The following is a 17,021-nucleotide window of genomic DNA, read 5'->3' as shown; positions in this document are numbered from 1 at the left end:
AGCATCATAAATTTGTCAGAATAAAGGTATTTAGAATATTAATCTACCTATATCCTGGAACTTGGTTTTTGTAATTCATTTCAGCTTTTATCTTCAAATGTTTTTAGTACACCTTGCTTGGACCAGGGCCATCATACCAAGTAGAGCTAAATCCTTGGAGCCAGCAGATCTGTTGAAAGCAAAGTTGCCAATTTAACACGCATATTTTAAAGCATTAGTCTTCCTCTAAAAATAACATCTGAATACATCATGACTAGATCATTAGGCCCTTTTCAGAACTCAGATGTGGCAGCTCTATTTTTACCTTCTTTTTTTTCCTTAAACTTGTCACACTAGGTTGAAAAATGAAATGAAAGCAGAGGAAAGCCATCATCTTCCAATGTTCTTGCTCAGGGATTTGAGTGTCTTAGAAGAAGGGAGCTCTGGTGGAGTTGTTCCAGTCAGCCAAGTGTGAGTGGTCTCCACCTCAGAAGAGCCTTGGAGAAAGCTTGACTCATGCAGCCACATTTTAGGGTTGTTGTTTTTTTTAAAAAAAGAAGTTAGTCCTTAAGTAGGTGATTTAGGAGGATATTTAAGGACAGAATTCTAGAACGCTCAGGGAATACCAGTGACTTCTCTACACCTATATACAAATGATCATGGGTTCTAAAGAGGCTGGTGTTCAGGATACTGCTAATTTCCATTTCTTAGTTTTTCATGCAGTAAAATATAATTTTTAATGTTTCGCTGCTGTAGTTTTTGTAGGGGTTTTTAAAATATTTTTTAATATATGCAAAAAACTTTCAGTGATAAAAATTCATTGCTTTATTTTCTTGTCAAAGGAATAGTACAAAGGAACAGCAAATCTAATCCATGTGTAATTTTGCAGCAGGACACACAATAAAGATGCAAATAATGTGTTTTGCAGCTCTTTCTAAAATGCCATTTAGACTTTTTCTGACACTCCACTATGCTGTGTCAGTTGATAACTTGGATTTCAGTCACTGCTGTTCAGGGAGATGCTGGGAAGGAAGAATTTGTTGATTACAAATAGAAGTTCTAATCTGGGCATCAGTAATTAATGAATTTTTTTAGCAGGTGATGTTACAAAAACTATCTTCATACTGAAGTCATAGATTCAGTATTTTTGTGAACTTGTGAAAGGGTGTTTTTTACATGGCACATACTAAAAACCCCTCATGATTGTTGTATGAGAATAGAATCTGCAGTACTGTACCTGAACCTGTAACTTTGCAGTTCTCATGAAACAACCTCTGTCATACCATGGATAAGAACGGAGATGAAGTGGGTATGTTAGGGGATTCACTATTACTTCAGATTCCTATGATTAATTTGAAGCAACTTCATTTTTTTTCAGTAGCCAAAGAAGTATGCAGAACATGTGAGAATCCATACACTTTACTAATAATTGTATTTGCGGGGGGAAATAGGAAGTTGGTGCATTTTTTTAATATAAATTCCTCTTTTTTGGGCATGTGTGTAAGTTACCACAGCACTGCTGCTCACCTTTATTTGGAGAACCGTGTTAGAAGATAATTGTGCTGTATGCACACAAGTATTAGGGCAGTGTGCTTCTTGGATGTAGATTGAGTGTAGTCCAGCTGTGAGGTTCCCTTCAGTCTTGAACTCTTTTTTTCCTCTCCTGCTTGCTCAAGCCTTTAATTTTTCTTTCATGTCCAATTATTTCCTAAAAATGGCATGAACCACTAGACTCAAGACTACTTTGATTCTTGCAAGAATTTGGATATGAATCTGGATATGAAACCTCGCAGGCTACTCAGGAAGGAAGGAGTGTATGTTATTGACACTAATCAAGTGTAATGCCTTATGTTTCAAAAAGGTTTAATATAACTGCCAGCAACAATCTGATTTTCGTTTTTTGTCCACCCAGAATGTATGTGTTTTTTACTGTGCAACTGATATTTTTGGCTTAGAGCTGCTAGAGAAGATATCAATGAAACAAAGTATCAGTATAAAGCACTTCTTTCCCATGGCTTTATAGTGTTTTAAATTACTTATTTCAAGTAATCCTCAAGTTCACCAATTGTTAGAGGATTAATAAGTCTACAGATTCATGGCCAATTCTTGCATTATTCTGCTGTAGGTAAAGTATTCTTTTGGTTCTCAATGTCAGATAAAATGGAAGTTTTATTTAGTGAATTTTTTTTACTCATTTTACTCAGTGAAACTTTAATGGCTTTTATTTAAAACTAACTTGAAATATGGTCTATGAATACTGTGTGCTGGACCTCTGTATTCATATACATGATCTGTATACTTATTCATGACAAAGCAAGTTGAACTGAATCTCTGAAGAACAACTGACTTCTCATTTGAGCATATTTTTTATGATTTTGATTGCATTATTTTCTTTCTTGAGCTCTGCTTTCTAAAAGACTATGATGTTATGGATGTTTGGGCCATAAAGATGGCACAGCAAACCCAGAGATGATCACCCAGTTTGGTCAAAGTGTGGTATAGGAGCACCTACTCCATTCTTCATTATTTTCTCATGACATACAAGTCCAGCCATTAACAGGTTTTTCTCCACATTTTTTTCTTATCTTGCTGTAACTAATACATGCTACAGGTGTTTGTGAAAGAAGCAGGTTTTCAATCACTCAGACTTTTTGGTCTGCGTGTCTTAACATCTCAGCTATTTTATGCGTGCTCAAATACTACATGGTATTTCAAACATTGTCTAATTTTTTCCTTCTATTCCCAGAACTATTTTTAGTGATAGCATTGCAGTGCATTTTTCAGTTGAAAATCTTCTGTTATCACACTGAAAGCTCATGCGTGGGAACTCCTGTATGTTTACTGGGAATATTTTATAGGTATATTTGCCTTTTAGTATTATGGTTGTACATAATATTTGTGTACGTTAGGTGCCTCTGTAAGCTTAGAAATTTCCTAAATAATATAATTGATGCTTCATACTAAGTTTAGAGTAGCCACCTTGTTGAAATAGCTGTGCAGAGGTTTTGTCTATATGTCTGGTCTGATGTCATGGGAAGAATAGGCACTGCAGCATTAATTTGAAGTACCATGGATATTAGTCCCTGTGATACTAGCAATCACATGAACTATGAATGTTTCCAATACACTTAAGTCAGTTTCTAACCCCCTCTCTAAAATGTATCAATCTTTGTCTCATTAGACCATTTTCTAAATACTTCTGCCATAGAAGTAAGGGGTCCTAGGGTGATGCTTAGAAGAAGTAAGTTGTCCTAGGGTGATGCTTGGAAGAAGTAAGGTGTCCTAGGGTGATGCTTAGAAGAAGTAAGGTGTCGTAGGGTGATGCTTAGAAGTAAGTTGTCCTAGGGTGATGCTTGTACCCTCAGTCACGTGTTCTGTTTATGCTGGATATCATGTTCTGTGCCTTCAAGACTGGTTCTGAAGAGTGAAGGTGTGTTTGGTTTTGTTATCAGCCTGCTCACTCCCCCAGTGGTTGGCAGGACACAGAGAGGGGGGCAGTGCATAGCGCAGCTTTTGCTTTTTGCTTGGCTTTCGCTTTGCTCTTGCTCCTGCTTTGCTCTTGCTTTCGCTTCTGCTTGTTAGTTAGTTTAGCTAGGCTGTCCGAATTTTCCTTGGACTGTTTTTCTTTCCCTTTCTTGGAATCACTCGAGCTGCTCCAGACTGGGACCTGGGAACACCGAGAGTTTGCACCCTGTGGCTGCAGCAGCTGCCCCAGCGCCGGAGGGACTGATACCAGAGCGACCACCCCCAGAGAGACTTTCTGAATTTGTCATCTTTTTTCAGTGTGGTGAAACAGTGCTGTCATCCAGTATTGTTCATTTTGTGTGCTGGGGGTGCTGTGCCTGTTAAATAAACAGGTTCTTTCCACTTCTCTCTGAGGAATCCTTCCCAAACCAGTTGGGCGGAGGGGCCATGTGGGGCCTCTGGCTTTCTGGGGGGGCCCCCTTTGGAGATTTTCTCCCAAATTTGCCCTAAACTGGGACATAAGGGAACAAATAATGACTAATTATTCACTAGTGTTGTGCAAGGGAAAGAAGTAGTAGGTAGAGCTTTTGATTAAATGCTTTTATACTGAAAAAAATACCCATGAGATTCTTTGTTTCAAACAATGTACTGAAAGTGAATTTTTATGGGAAAAACTAGCAAAGGAACTCATGAAAACCATTATTTTAGACAATTATTTTTGCTGGGAGAAATACTCATTCTATCTTTTTTGTCTGGAAACGGTCAATAGCTTGCTCAGGGGAAGAAGATCTAGGAGATTAAGAAACCTTTTTATAATGGGATATATTATCAATACAGAAATTTTTAGCTATTTGCTCAATTAAGTCAGTCTTCAGTGCTCAATGTGACTCTTCTGTTCTTTTATTCTCAGTAAAAGTAGCATAGCAAGTTTGTCTTGCTCAGCTTTCACCCGCTGCCTGCTCACTTGCATGCTAACGTAAGGACAGCACAGAGGTTGTTTTTAGAATGAATGGAAAATGATGGTATGTTGTGAGAAGTTTGTACATATGCATTCGTATGTTACAAGGTACTAATAATGTGGCACATGAGAAAGAGGAAATTCAGTAAATTACAATCTTCTACATATTCTCCCTTCAAAAACCTCAATAAAAGTATGGTTTCATTTATGGTGAATAAATCCTTAGGCATGTAATGCTTTTAGTGCAGAAACACTCTCACTACCCTCATCTCTGTTGTGATTATATTTAGCATCTGTGCCTTATAGCAAATTAGCTAGAATTAAAAAATACAACAAGGGAAGAATATTGCTTTGATTATTTAAAAGTTATTCAATAGGCTTTTTAAAAGTTATTAATAGGCTTTTTCATTTCACTTTAAAGAAAATTAATATATGTATGTTTGCTCTGAACATGAAGTTTTCTTCAAAGAATCATGAGAATTTCTGGGAGGTCATTGACATCTTCTAACAAAATAAACTTAAAAATTCCAACAGCATTATGAAACTGTGATATAGCATAAAGATGTATTAGAGGTTTAAGATAAAAGTTCTAAAACAGGTAAAAGCTATATACTTACACTCAGGTCTATATACAAATACACAATAGCCAGTTTTATTAACTGTGAAACATATAAGAAATATAGGGATAAACTTTTTAGCCCAGCCTGTTGCACCAGGACAAGGTGCAATAATTTTAAAGTGAAGGAAAGTAGATTCAGACTAGTTATAAGCAAGAAATTTTACTATAAGAGTGGTAAAGAATTGCAGTCTTATTGTTACTGAGTATATTTGGATTGCTCATTATTTTTTGAAGTTATACTTGAAAAATTTGATTTTGCGATAAGTTACAAATTTATATTGCTTACACTGTATACCTTTCTAAAGGACAGATTTGAGTTACTGATGTAGCAGTAATGACATACAATGTATGCATATGGCATACAGCTTTTTAAACGTGGTTATGTTGGTATATTCATGGTCTGTTTCTCAAAGTTGGACTGAGAGAGAGCAGGATTTGCAATGTCAAGATCTGTCTTACATTTTTCAGTAATAGATTTCATGACGTGTGTATGTGTGACTACTAAAGCAAACCCACTATACAAATCCCTCATTATGCTGTGCAATCTGCCCTTAAAAGAACTATTTTCAAAAGCAGCAGTAATTCAGTCAATTTGATAGCTTGGTTTTAAGTACTTGGTTTGATTATTTTATCACATTTTTTTTTTAGATTTTAAAAAGCTTTAAATAGTAGCAAGTTGTAAGTTCATGCATTAAGGTTTTCAGAAGAAATTTACAAATCCAGTATTAAATTCAGTGGGAGTTTTTCTTATGCCCTAACCATTTTCTAGAAGATACTACTCTTAGCAGTCTGAAATGCATCCAGATGGTTTGTGGAATAGATGTATAAAGATAATGAAGAATGTAAATCTATTTCCTTAGTCTACATCTGCCCACACGTTATCAGAAACCTGGACTTCCTTATCTCCTAGTCTTTGTATAGTTGCTTTATAGCTGCTTTATAGTCTTCAGAATGTCTTTCTGAAGAACGTAGGACTACTTCTTAACCTGAAAATTACATAATGAATTTTTTTTTTCTGTGTAATTAATATTATCAGACAGGCCTAGGTCATTGGTGTTAAGTAATGCTGACTTATTTTTATGTCATTGGACATCTGGCATTAGAAGAAACTAGTGGATAAAAAATTGAAAAATTAATGGATTACTGTTTATATTAGGAGTGTAATAATGTGCAAATGTTTTGAAGGAGCGTGTTCCCGCATTGCTTCTTAGCACCCTTTGCCTCAAACAGAGCAGTCAGTTAAGTTATGAAAATATTGTTGTGTCAGGGTATGTTTTTGGGGCAGACCAGCTACAGGTTAATTAATTGAGGTTGTTGGGGAAGTTATTTGTTTCTGTCATAGTATACTGGTCGCTGAAGTCACAAATAATTTCTGAATTTTGTCACCTGCATTCAACAGATATGTGGGATTACATATGTATATATTTATGTAATTGAGGTAAAAATCTGCTGAACAATGGCATAATGAGAACTTTTCAACCGTAGGAAAAAGGCACAAAGCTACTAAAAAGTTAAAGGTTTGAAAATGAGATATGAATGAAAAACTGAAAGTTTAATACTTCTTTCCAAAAATTGCAGTTCTGAGTCAAATAAAGATATTAAATTTCTAAACATCTTCCCAACTTCAGTGATAATACCAAAACCAAAAGTACCAAAAACTCATTTAAAGATGGGGCAGTTTGTTCAAAAAATACATGTACTGTGTTGTAAGTAAAGTAAAATAAAAATGCAGGGACTAAATTGTATAAAATACGCCTTATTTTGTTAGCATGGCCTTCTTTGTGTGAGAACTGTTGTCAACATGATGTTAAACAAATAATGAAATATAATAGCTTTAAGAAAGCATATTATTCACAAGTGGTGCTTTAGATGTTGATGCACTCTAGTGCATAATGATATGGTTTCCAAATGATTCCAAAGAGGAGTATTTTTTTGTCACAGCATTCTGTACACTTTATGTTTTTAAAAATTTGTCTGATCCTTGTCCAACTTGAGTAAAATACTAGGTATGATCACACCTTTTATACTGGTATTTTTTCTCTCACATTAAATTGAATTGGGCTTGCATGTTTCTTTTTAGGTTTCCCTTCATGCACACATTTTTCTGAGTTAATGTTTCATATTTGTTTTCATTTTTCCATTAATTTCTTCCTCTTCAGGTGCAATCTAGCTCCTGTGGTAGAGTATGCTGCCGATGTGGGAACTAAGTCTGATTTTATTACCATGAACCCATCAGTTGTACAAAGAGCATTTGGAGGCTTTCGGAATCAGAGTGACAGAGAAAAATTTGTTCATAGACTATCCATGCTGAATGACAGTGTCCTTTGGATCCCAGCGTTCATGGTCAAAGGCGGAGAGAAGCATGTGGAGTGGGTTAATGCATTAATCCTTAAGAATAAATTGAAAGTGCGAACCGCCTATCCATCACTGAGACTTATTCATGCTGTCAGAGGGTAAGTGTATGGAAAAGACTGGTCTGTCCTCAGCACAATGAAATCATAACTAGAATTCCTAGCAGTCTGAAAAAAAGGTAAGTGTCAAAAGGAGCATGGTATTTCCCATGTTGATGTAGTGAATTGCATTTATGGCAGGTTTGTTTGGTAATAAATGCTGGCCACTTGTTTAGCCAGCTCTGCTGCAAGCAACTGAAATGTGTTTGCACAATAACTTTTCCAATTACACTTTCATAAAAAAAAAAAAAGTATTATTTTGCGATAAGCTAATGTTAAAAACAGTCTGAATTCAGTGTACAATGAAAGTGCTACAATTGTTTCTTTGGGAAACAATTGTGAAGATAAAAAATGCAATCTAAACAGCATCAGGGGTAAGGAGCAACGCTGTAAATAATGAAGCCTGGCAGATCTGAAAGTACTGAGCTCCTTCATAAAATACCTAGGTTTTGGAGCAGTTTTCTCCTTTTGAATTTGGCCAGATGCTTTGGCAATTCAAAAACATTGATCAGAATCACTGAAAATGTTAATGAAACCACTTATTAGAAAAAAGATGCATCCATGCTTCAAGCAGATACTTTTCTTTTTAACCCCATAATTAAAGAAAACTGTCAGATGAAGTTTCCAATGTCTTTGTAACTATTGTATGTAGGTATATGCCTGAAAGTATATAGGTCTATGCCTGAAAATCATTCAAAAGATGATAGTAATGCAATGTGTTTGTACATCAAATTATGACAGTATGATAATATTCAGTGTGAGTTCCTTGAAATGCGCTGGTTTTGGGGTGTAGGAAGTTGCCTTAAAGTACGTGTAAGTACTTGTATATGTAAAGTAAAGCATATTTGCTTGTACACCAGTTACTGATTGTGTAACTGTTCTTACTGTTACAGCAGCAGAGATAAGTTTAGAAGGGATATTTGAACCGTTATCCCAATGTAGTATGAGAGTAAAGCTTAGGCATGAAATATTCTTCAGGGTATTTTGCTATGCCTCATAGATTAACTGCTGCATTCCCTCTGTGATGCACTTCTGCAGCTGGAAAAAAAAATCTATTGCCTATGAAATTAGGGAATCCTTCAGAAAACCATTATTTATAACTAAGTTACTCCATTTCATTACATATCTAGACTTTAGCTATTTATGGGCCATTATTGTGTTGAATTTTCAAGTATTCAAAATGTCTCTAGTACATAGTTATGGTCGTTTGTATGTGTATATAAACCTCTGAGATTGCTTCCAGGTTAGAAACAACATTTTTAATGGGTAAAATTATCAAATGTGAATGGTAATTCAGAATATGAAGTCTTTAACTGGCCAGTTTGAAGGTCCTTTAGGGGGCTTTGTCTTAAAAAAAGTATTAGTACCTTCATTGTCTCTCTGAAGGAGGCAACAAGAGCTCTGCCATCCAAATTCCTGAAAATTTAGCTTAAGCGTATTTTAGATTATACCTAGCAGTGTCATCTGATACGACTGCATAGATGTGTGCAATTGTTGAATCTGCAGTTTAAACTCCACAGTAAATTTAAATTGACATCGAGAGCTTTTTGATTTAATGAACCTAAAATTATATTAAAATATGGAGATATGGTGAATTTTGGGTGAAATCGTTTCATATCTAATAATCAGTAAGGTTCATGATTCCAACCTGACATGTTAAATATAAATAGAGAACATCTCATGCTGAAGGGTGCAGGCTCAAGGTTTGAAAAGTGCTGTCCATATTCCTTTTAATATGCATCAGACTGTTAAATTTTTCCTTCATTAACCTTTAAAGCATATGGTGTTAGGCACTTTCTAAGGGCAGAACAGACTTTTGATCTAATGAGGCCAAAATCTTTATTTCTAATACAGTATAAAGTTATATTAGAGTTTTATCTAGTAACAGGTCAGGTTGGTTACAATCACAGCACTGCACTGAAATTCTCGTTCCTGTTCTTCCTTCTCTTTTAATGAAAGAAATGTTATGAGCTGTACATAGTGTTCCAGAGTTGCTATTGATCAGATAGTCTCTATTGATCAGTTGACTGCATTCTGATATATTTTTTAAAACATTTCTGCCCATTATGCACTTTTTGGGTTAAAAAGAAGGTAATGTGGTATTGGAAAAAGAAACTACTGTTTTGATGATTTCATGCTTTATAAAGCTGCTGTGAGTGATGGATGCTCCTCTAGACTCTCAGAATCATTTTAGTTTTAAAACCAGATCATATACATACAAGGTCCAGCACGATAACTATTTTTTAAATGAGTAGTGTGGTGGTGTTTGCAGGGGTCCCAAGGATGACAGAAGAGATGAGAATCTTGACTCTATGTTTCAAGGAGGATTTATTATTTTCCTATATATATGTTAAAAGAAAATTATATACTAAAACTATATGAAAAGAATAGAAGAAGAAGGAGACATCAGAAGGCTAGCAAGGAAAGGAATGATAATAAAATCTTGTGACTGACCGGAGTCCCAACACAGCTGGACCTGTGATTGGTCATCAAGTAGAAACAAATCCTGTGGGACCAATCAAAGATGCACATGCCACATTCCAGAGCAGCAGATAATTATTGTTTACATTTCATTTCTGAGGCCTCTCAGCTTCTCAGGAGAAAAATCCTGGCAAAATGGTTTGTCAGAAAATGTGTATGTGACAGAGTAGTATCATAAATGGCCATTGTATTCAGATTTTTTTTTTCTTCAGTAGATTTAGTTCAAGTGGTTATTACCTGTGATCATTTTTCTCTGTTTTGCTTTTTCACTTCTTGATCAGTAAGTTTTGAATATGAGATTTTGAGAGCGATTTGGGAGCCATTGCATGATTTTTTTCCCCAAAGTGTCTCTAAAAGCTAATTTGTAGAACTTTTAATGTCATGTGTACATAATGACAAAATAAATGAGGCAGTCAATACATGACAGAGTTCAAGATGGAGCTAAGATGTTTAAATTAACATCTTAACTGATTAAAACATTTACTTGCTCTCTAATGTCACTGCCAAGAAGTTTCATTATAAAGTAATTATAATGAACAAACCATATAACTTTTTTCTATTGACTTCATTGACTAATTTCAGAAACTTTATTAAGAAGGCTGAGATTTAATGCTGAACTATTTCATTAGATTATTTGTAGTAATACTTTCCAAATGAAATTATACTCTCAGAGTTGTGGAAAGTGTCTGTGTAGAGGCTTGTCTTAGTAGCAGAGCTGTAATTGAGTGTGGATTAAAACAGTAGGCCAACAGGAACTAAGCCTGCTGGGGTTAGAGTCCAAATCATACTTCTACTGATGGCAGGCAACCAAACTCAAAAGTAGGATCAGCAGGGCGCTCTGCTATAGATCCCACCTCATGGATCTGTGGAGGGATTAGAGAGGATTCCTGACGCTGAACATGGAGTTGGTACATTAAGCAGAGGTCAGTTAACTCCCAGAGCCTTGCACAGCTCTTTTTCTTTTTTTTTTTTTTTTGTGCTTCTGCTGTTGAATATTTGAAGACGTCTGTTGAAGAGGCTGAACACCACCACCCCTTGCCCTGACAAGCAACACAGATTCAAAATACACTAGTTTTCTATGAAGTTTCTTCTTGCATTTCCTCTCCTAAATCCACAAAACAAAGTTCTCACGCTCATCTTGATGTGTGAGAATGTTTTCTTGGCTGCTCTTCCAAGTGGAGCCAGTAGGAAACTGGATATTTTGAACTATTAGTCATTCAGCCGCAATATCACTGAAACTGCTTCACATTAGATTCCTTCCTGTCTTCTGGGTATGGAACAATTGTGTGGACATCCTGTGGGATTTGCCTGTGCTCTATTTATTTCCTCCTTGATCTTGCCTGTGAAAGAGCAGTATTATCCTGCATTAAACATGGCAGAACTCTCACTGAAATCTCTGAGTTTTGTCTAAGGAGTATGCTGTACCTATTTATGGTCACTTGGCAGTGCAGCGTCTCCTTTTCTTTATTAGTCAAAACAAACAGCTATTCTTTGGATGTAGTGCCCTTTTGCGTAACATTACCACATCTTCAGGGTTCTTTACTCCAGAAGTTACAGAGAAAATACTTTCAGTTTCTGAAACATGCAGAAATCAAGTAGTTTTCCAGCAGCTCTGTACTGAGAAACAACTCCTGTGAGTAATCTATAAACACTTCTGTTTATTTTCTTCTTGCTAACAGACTTCCCTTTTCAGTTAACTGCTAAAATGGACTTATTAAGAAAAGATGTTTTGGAATACATGGATGAATAAATCACCTGAGGAAAAAAAATGACCATTACACTAAAAACAGAATTCTAAATATAAAATGACTGTGTCTTTTGCATCATGTATATAAATATTCAAACTACTGGAAAATACAATCCTGTTTTTTATCTATGTGGATGTTAAAAATAAGTGGTTTACATTGTAAGTACCCTTGTGCCTTAGCCTAAGGTATCCTTGGAACTGGCTTTGTTTAAGTTATACAGACAAATGGGAAGCCAGTTAGTTTGGATTTTTGGAACCTAATATATTGTGTAATGTTGTTCATCTAATCCCAATATCGTGTCCTATGCGGGGAGCAGGAAGTGGTATTCCTGTTCTTGAAGTGGTGACACTCCAGGGTTGACTTTTCAGTCTAGCACCTGCTTTCCAGAGCAGCAACACCCCTGCATCTCTTAAGGATATGCCCTAAACTTGTTTTAAAGTTTCACAGGATGAGCTTTTATTTCCTTTGCACAAGTTCTTCTGTTTTATCACATTTCTGAAAGATTTAGCAAGGTCTGTCAATATCTTACGTTTGGGAGTTTTTATTGGAGGCAAGCACAGTTGAAGTGGAGGCCATGAAAGCAAAACTGACAGTGCACTAAACTGCTTTTTTATATTTTTCAATCTCTGGTCCATTCTGCCAGATGAACCAAGATAAGTTTATCATGATAATAGGGATGTTTCTATCCAATTTTTTTTTCAATTTTTATTTACCTTTTGACAATACACTTCTGTAAGTTTTTGTTTTGGGAGAACGGTTTCATCTCTTACTGAGGCAACTGCTTTGTTTCTTATCAGCAATGTTTATATACCTAACACTTATAGAACTTACTCTTCCCAGGGTGAATTTCAGGTTTCAACTAGTGGAGAACAACAGAATTAGTCATAAGAAAGAAAAGGAATGAAATTTTCCATTTCCAAGTTTTGTTGTTTATCTACCATGAGCAATAGCACTCTAACTAATGCTAATGACTCCTAGGAGCTAAGCAGGGAGTAACACATTGTTTATTCATATAGTGTATCTGCAAATTTATATTTATTTGAATAATAATAATATACTTACTGTATTATTTTTTGACTTGTTTTTATTTATTTTCCCTTACATAAAAACTGTGTTTCTGAAAACCATAAAAATGTGTTATAACTCCCATTTGGTCATTTCATAGTCCCGTAAAACACCTATAGCTGTGCAATGGAGAAGCAAACTGGAAACATTTTTTGTAGTCGTATTTTTGATGAACCAGGACAGGAATCCACAGAGAGTGATGTTGCCCATATAGTATTAATAGAATTGAGAATAGCTTCTCTTGGGATTTTTTTTTGACACATGAGACAAATTATCTGTTGATTCTGGCTAGAACATATGCATGAGAAAATGGTTAGGTTTCCTTCCTTTTTTTTCAAAGTGGTATTTCCAAGATAAAACAATAATAAGAATTCTGCTTTTTATTTTGATTGCAACGCCTTCCAAGAGTTTTTAAAGATCTGTGTATTTAGTTTTAATCTTACTGATTTTCTATGATGAGGAGAGGTTGTATTAAGCATCCAGCCAGTAACAGATTTCTTTTAGTGCTTAGTGAAGTACTAAGGTGATGTGGAAATAAGCGAACAAAGCTATAGCTATATGCACTATATGGTTTATAGTATATGCTTTTTGATTTTGCTTTTGTCAATTCAAGTCATTGGGCTGTTAACATGAGTAGTGCGTCAGTGGAATAATATACTGGCACAAATGTGAACAGTGATGTCAGTGTAGGAAGGAGCAGTTTGGCTTAGGGTCTTCTGTACTCTTGCTTTTTAATGCATATGCGTTCCTTCAAGAATGTTTAAATGGACTTGTTTGAAGTCTCTGAATTCCTGATGGCATACAGAGAGAGATTTAAGTGTTTCATATCAGAAGCACTGAGAAGTACGTGAGGGTGTTTTGTCTGGAGTTACCAAGTGGTAAGGCTAATGGCTACTACCTTCTTGCCGAACATTTGTACCAAAATGTAGGTGTTGTGTGTTTTATTTGTGGGTAAAAAATTGTTAATAACACACCACTGTTTTGGCTGCACCTGAACGGCACTTGCTCAGCCTCAAAACTTCCCTGTTACCAAAGAAAATGCCATGCAGTCCAGCATCATGCTCAGCAAGCAATACAACTCTGGCAGCAGAATAAGAAGGTGAGAGGCGGTTCTTTCATTCACCTACTAAGCTGCCTTTATCTTGATTCCTGACTTGACTTCATTTTGCTCTTCCGGTTCTCTTCCCACCCCAGTGAGCATCTGGGCCGTGTCAGGCCCCCATGTGAGGGAAGGAATTTGTTTATTTGATACACAAGTTGTGTATAGGCTTTTCAGAGGCTAAGGGAAGCCTGTTAGTCTGTTTCAGTTTACATCAAAGAATTAGAATGTGAGAAAAAGGGTGAGTGTTGCTCTATTTCAGACCCTTGTGAGAATTAGGTCAGTGCTGACATGCCTGGTGTGATGTTTTAAGAACAGAACATGTTTACAAAGAAAATAACTGATGCATTAGGTGGTAAATCTGAATTGTGCTCCTTTGCTGTTGGCTTGCACACCATAGTTGAGATAGATGCTAGCAATGCATGTGTTTTGGATGGAATGAGATTTGAAGTCTCTCACCAGTACTAACTTCCTTCCCATTCTAGACAGAAGTCTCTGCCCCTCTTCATTGTGTCTTGTGTGTCTCGTTCAGCAGAAGTTGCTCCTGTGAATCCTATTCTTAGCTATTATGCTTATCCTTATCCTTAACCTTATCCTCATTTGTAGCCATGAGGACCTATCTATTCATGTTCGGGAGGTTAGTGCTGTTTGGATTCACGTTAGGAATCCAATACTATAACGCTTGCTATATTGAAGTCCTTTTCTGAGCTCTGTCCTTCTGTCTTCAGTGGGTGAATTAATCAGCCATAGGAAAAATTAGGAAAATAATAGTTACTTCTGTAATGTGTAAAAGAAAACTACTTTCATTTCTAACTTTTTTAAGCAATATTTTGGTATAGAAATATTATAGTTCCTATACTTCATAAGCCCTGCAGAAACAGCCTATTGATATTTCTAGTCTGTATTTAGTGGAAACAAGTGTCATAATTTGCATTTTTGTATCAAAGCTTTAGTGAAGTAGTCAAAGAAAATGAACATAGCAGAAGTTTTTGCTAGAACTTGCTTTTTCGTTTCACATTTGTTTGCACTTCGTTGTCTACCTCTGAGATACAGGGTACTTTCCAAAGAAAATGAGTAATCATTTTCTTTTGCAAGAAAAGAAGACCTGTAAAAGAATCTGAGATAGGGCTGTATCGAAAACAAGTACAGTCCCTGGTTTCAGAACATTTTTGGAGGTTTACAAGGTGGGGGTTTTTCTTCCCTTTTTTTTTTTTTTTTCCATTTTAGTACGAGTGTGGGCACACCCACTAGGAGGATTGGCAGAGGGGAAGTAAATGGGTGTTTCACAGTCATACTGAAACCCACAGGTGACACAGCTTATGCTTGTATGAAACTTTTTAGTCTCAGATGAAATGTAATATATAAGGCCATAGAAAGATTCATGTGTGGCACAAACTTTACAGGTGAGGCCTTGCCTTTTTCACCTAGTCTATAATGGACAGAGCATTGAAACACAATAGGAAAAAGGTGGTTTACATAGCTCTCAATGACAAGAAGGTTTCAGAAAATAATCTCAGTGTTATCTTCCTTTGGAAAGTAGCAGTCATTTAAAAATCACTAAAGAGAAATCCTGAGGTCTGATAAAGACAATGTCAAGGAGAGAAGCCCTCCCTCCATGCTGCAGTGTGTTCTCTCTCTAAAAGGCATCCATTGGAAGCTGTGTTGGGTGTGTGAAACCCTGGGAGCACAGCTGTGCTGTCAAAAAAAGGAGTGCCAAGCAGATAGGACAGCTCAGCCTGCTGCAGGAGTATTGCTGCATGCTGGCACTGGAAACAAAATGCAGGCTTGACCCATAGATCACTGGTGGCAAATGGGGTTTCTGCACAGTGGGAGCAGATCCAGAGGGATGATGCTTGCTGGCTCTAGAGTCTATTAGAAAGTGAACTGGATGAATTCAAGAGAGAGAAAACAGCTTTGAGAAGATATGGGTAGAGGAAGATTTGGTTCATGCGTGTGTTAATGTCAGCTCTCTGAAGATGTTAGTAGCAAGCATCTTTTCCAAGTGAATCTCTTAAAAGAACAGTAGACTTCTGACAAGCAAGGATAATACGTAAAGACTGGTGAAGAGTGCAAAATTATGCCTCAGATCTCCTGTTAACTCATGAGATTACTAAGCCATCATTGCTATTTTGGTATGATGATTATTCTCTGAAGCAGAGGTGAAAGAGAACAGGAAATCTGTCTTTCTGGTTTTGTTTTTGTGGTAAATAGGTATGATTTGTGCTGATAAAATTGAAACAGTAATCAATATTTGGAAATAATAAAACAGTTAAAGGAGTAATGCCAAGAAAGAAAGAGAGAGGAGGGGTTCCACCCCCCCTTTTTTCCTGCAGATGTTCAAGGCAGGAAGAAGCAAGAGATAATGCTACTAAAAATTATCAGAAGAGAAGGAAAAACTGGTTAGGTTTCAAGGATATGTTAATTATATGAGATTTATTGCTTTGATGCTTGGAACATGGTGTTATGTTAGTTTTGGCTTACGTTATACTAGCTTGGCTCACATTACACTGGCTTGGTGCGCATGTGTGACCCAAAGGTGAAATAAAGGGCAGTGATGAAGAGGAGGGCCTTCGTCACTGGCGACCCCCAAAGCGGCTGTGACCCCCTAAATGAGTGGCGGGGCAGGCGCGCTAAAAGGTGGTGACAGGGCGGAGACAGACGTGGGATGAAGCAAAAATGGGAGGAGATGGAAAATGGGAGGAGATGGAAAATGGGAGGAGATGGAAAATGGGAGGAGATGGCTTCGACAGATCAATCAAAGGAGGAGTTTTGGTTTGGCACGCTGTGCGTCCAGCGCTGAAGGTCCCGGACCTTCGGCCTGCGTACCCCGCGGTGAGATATTTGCTTGTGCGCTGCTATTGGAACCAAATTATCTCTCATTTTAAAGTACCTCATATTTTAACCCAATTATATTGTTAATGTATCAAGTTGAATATATTTTTGTATCAATTGAATATATTTTTTAAGCTATCCAATTAAAATTGCTGCTACTTTAAGTCCTGTTTGGCTTCTCCTTGATGGGATAATTGGATAAATATAACATTTTCAAATTCTATACATTTGTTCATGATATGCAAAGCAAGCTCTGGGCACAGAATATCTGGGAAATGTGCCAATGTGTAAATACACTTTATATTTATATTTATATTTATATTTG

General features: G+C 36.5%; 1 protein-coding gene across 1 annotated transcript in view; it reads left to right on the top strand.

Annotated features, from left to right (window-relative positions):
- The window catches only part of ST8SIA4 (ST8 alpha-N-acetyl-neuraminide alpha-2,8-sialyltransferase 4), a gene marked incomplete at its 5' end in the record, with an annotated part of 48,279 nt that overhangs the window by 17,188 nt on the left and 14,070 nt on the right, over positions 1–17,021 (top strand). The window contains one exon of the mRNA XM_084225842.1: positions 7,181–7,474. Within this exon, the coding sequence (XP_084081968.1) occupies positions 7,181–7,474 (294 nt within the window). The remainder of the gene's footprint in view (positions 1–7,180; positions 7,475–17,021) is intronic.

This window comes from Fringilla coelebs (genome assembly GCF_963513975.1).
Source record: "Fringilla coelebs genome assembly, chromosome: Z".
NCBI lineage: Eukaryota > Metazoa > Chordata > Aves > Passeriformes > Fringillidae > Fringilla > Fringilla coelebs.
Note: the sequence above shows the minus strand (reverse complement) of the source record. Positions and strands in the feature narration are given on the sequence as shown.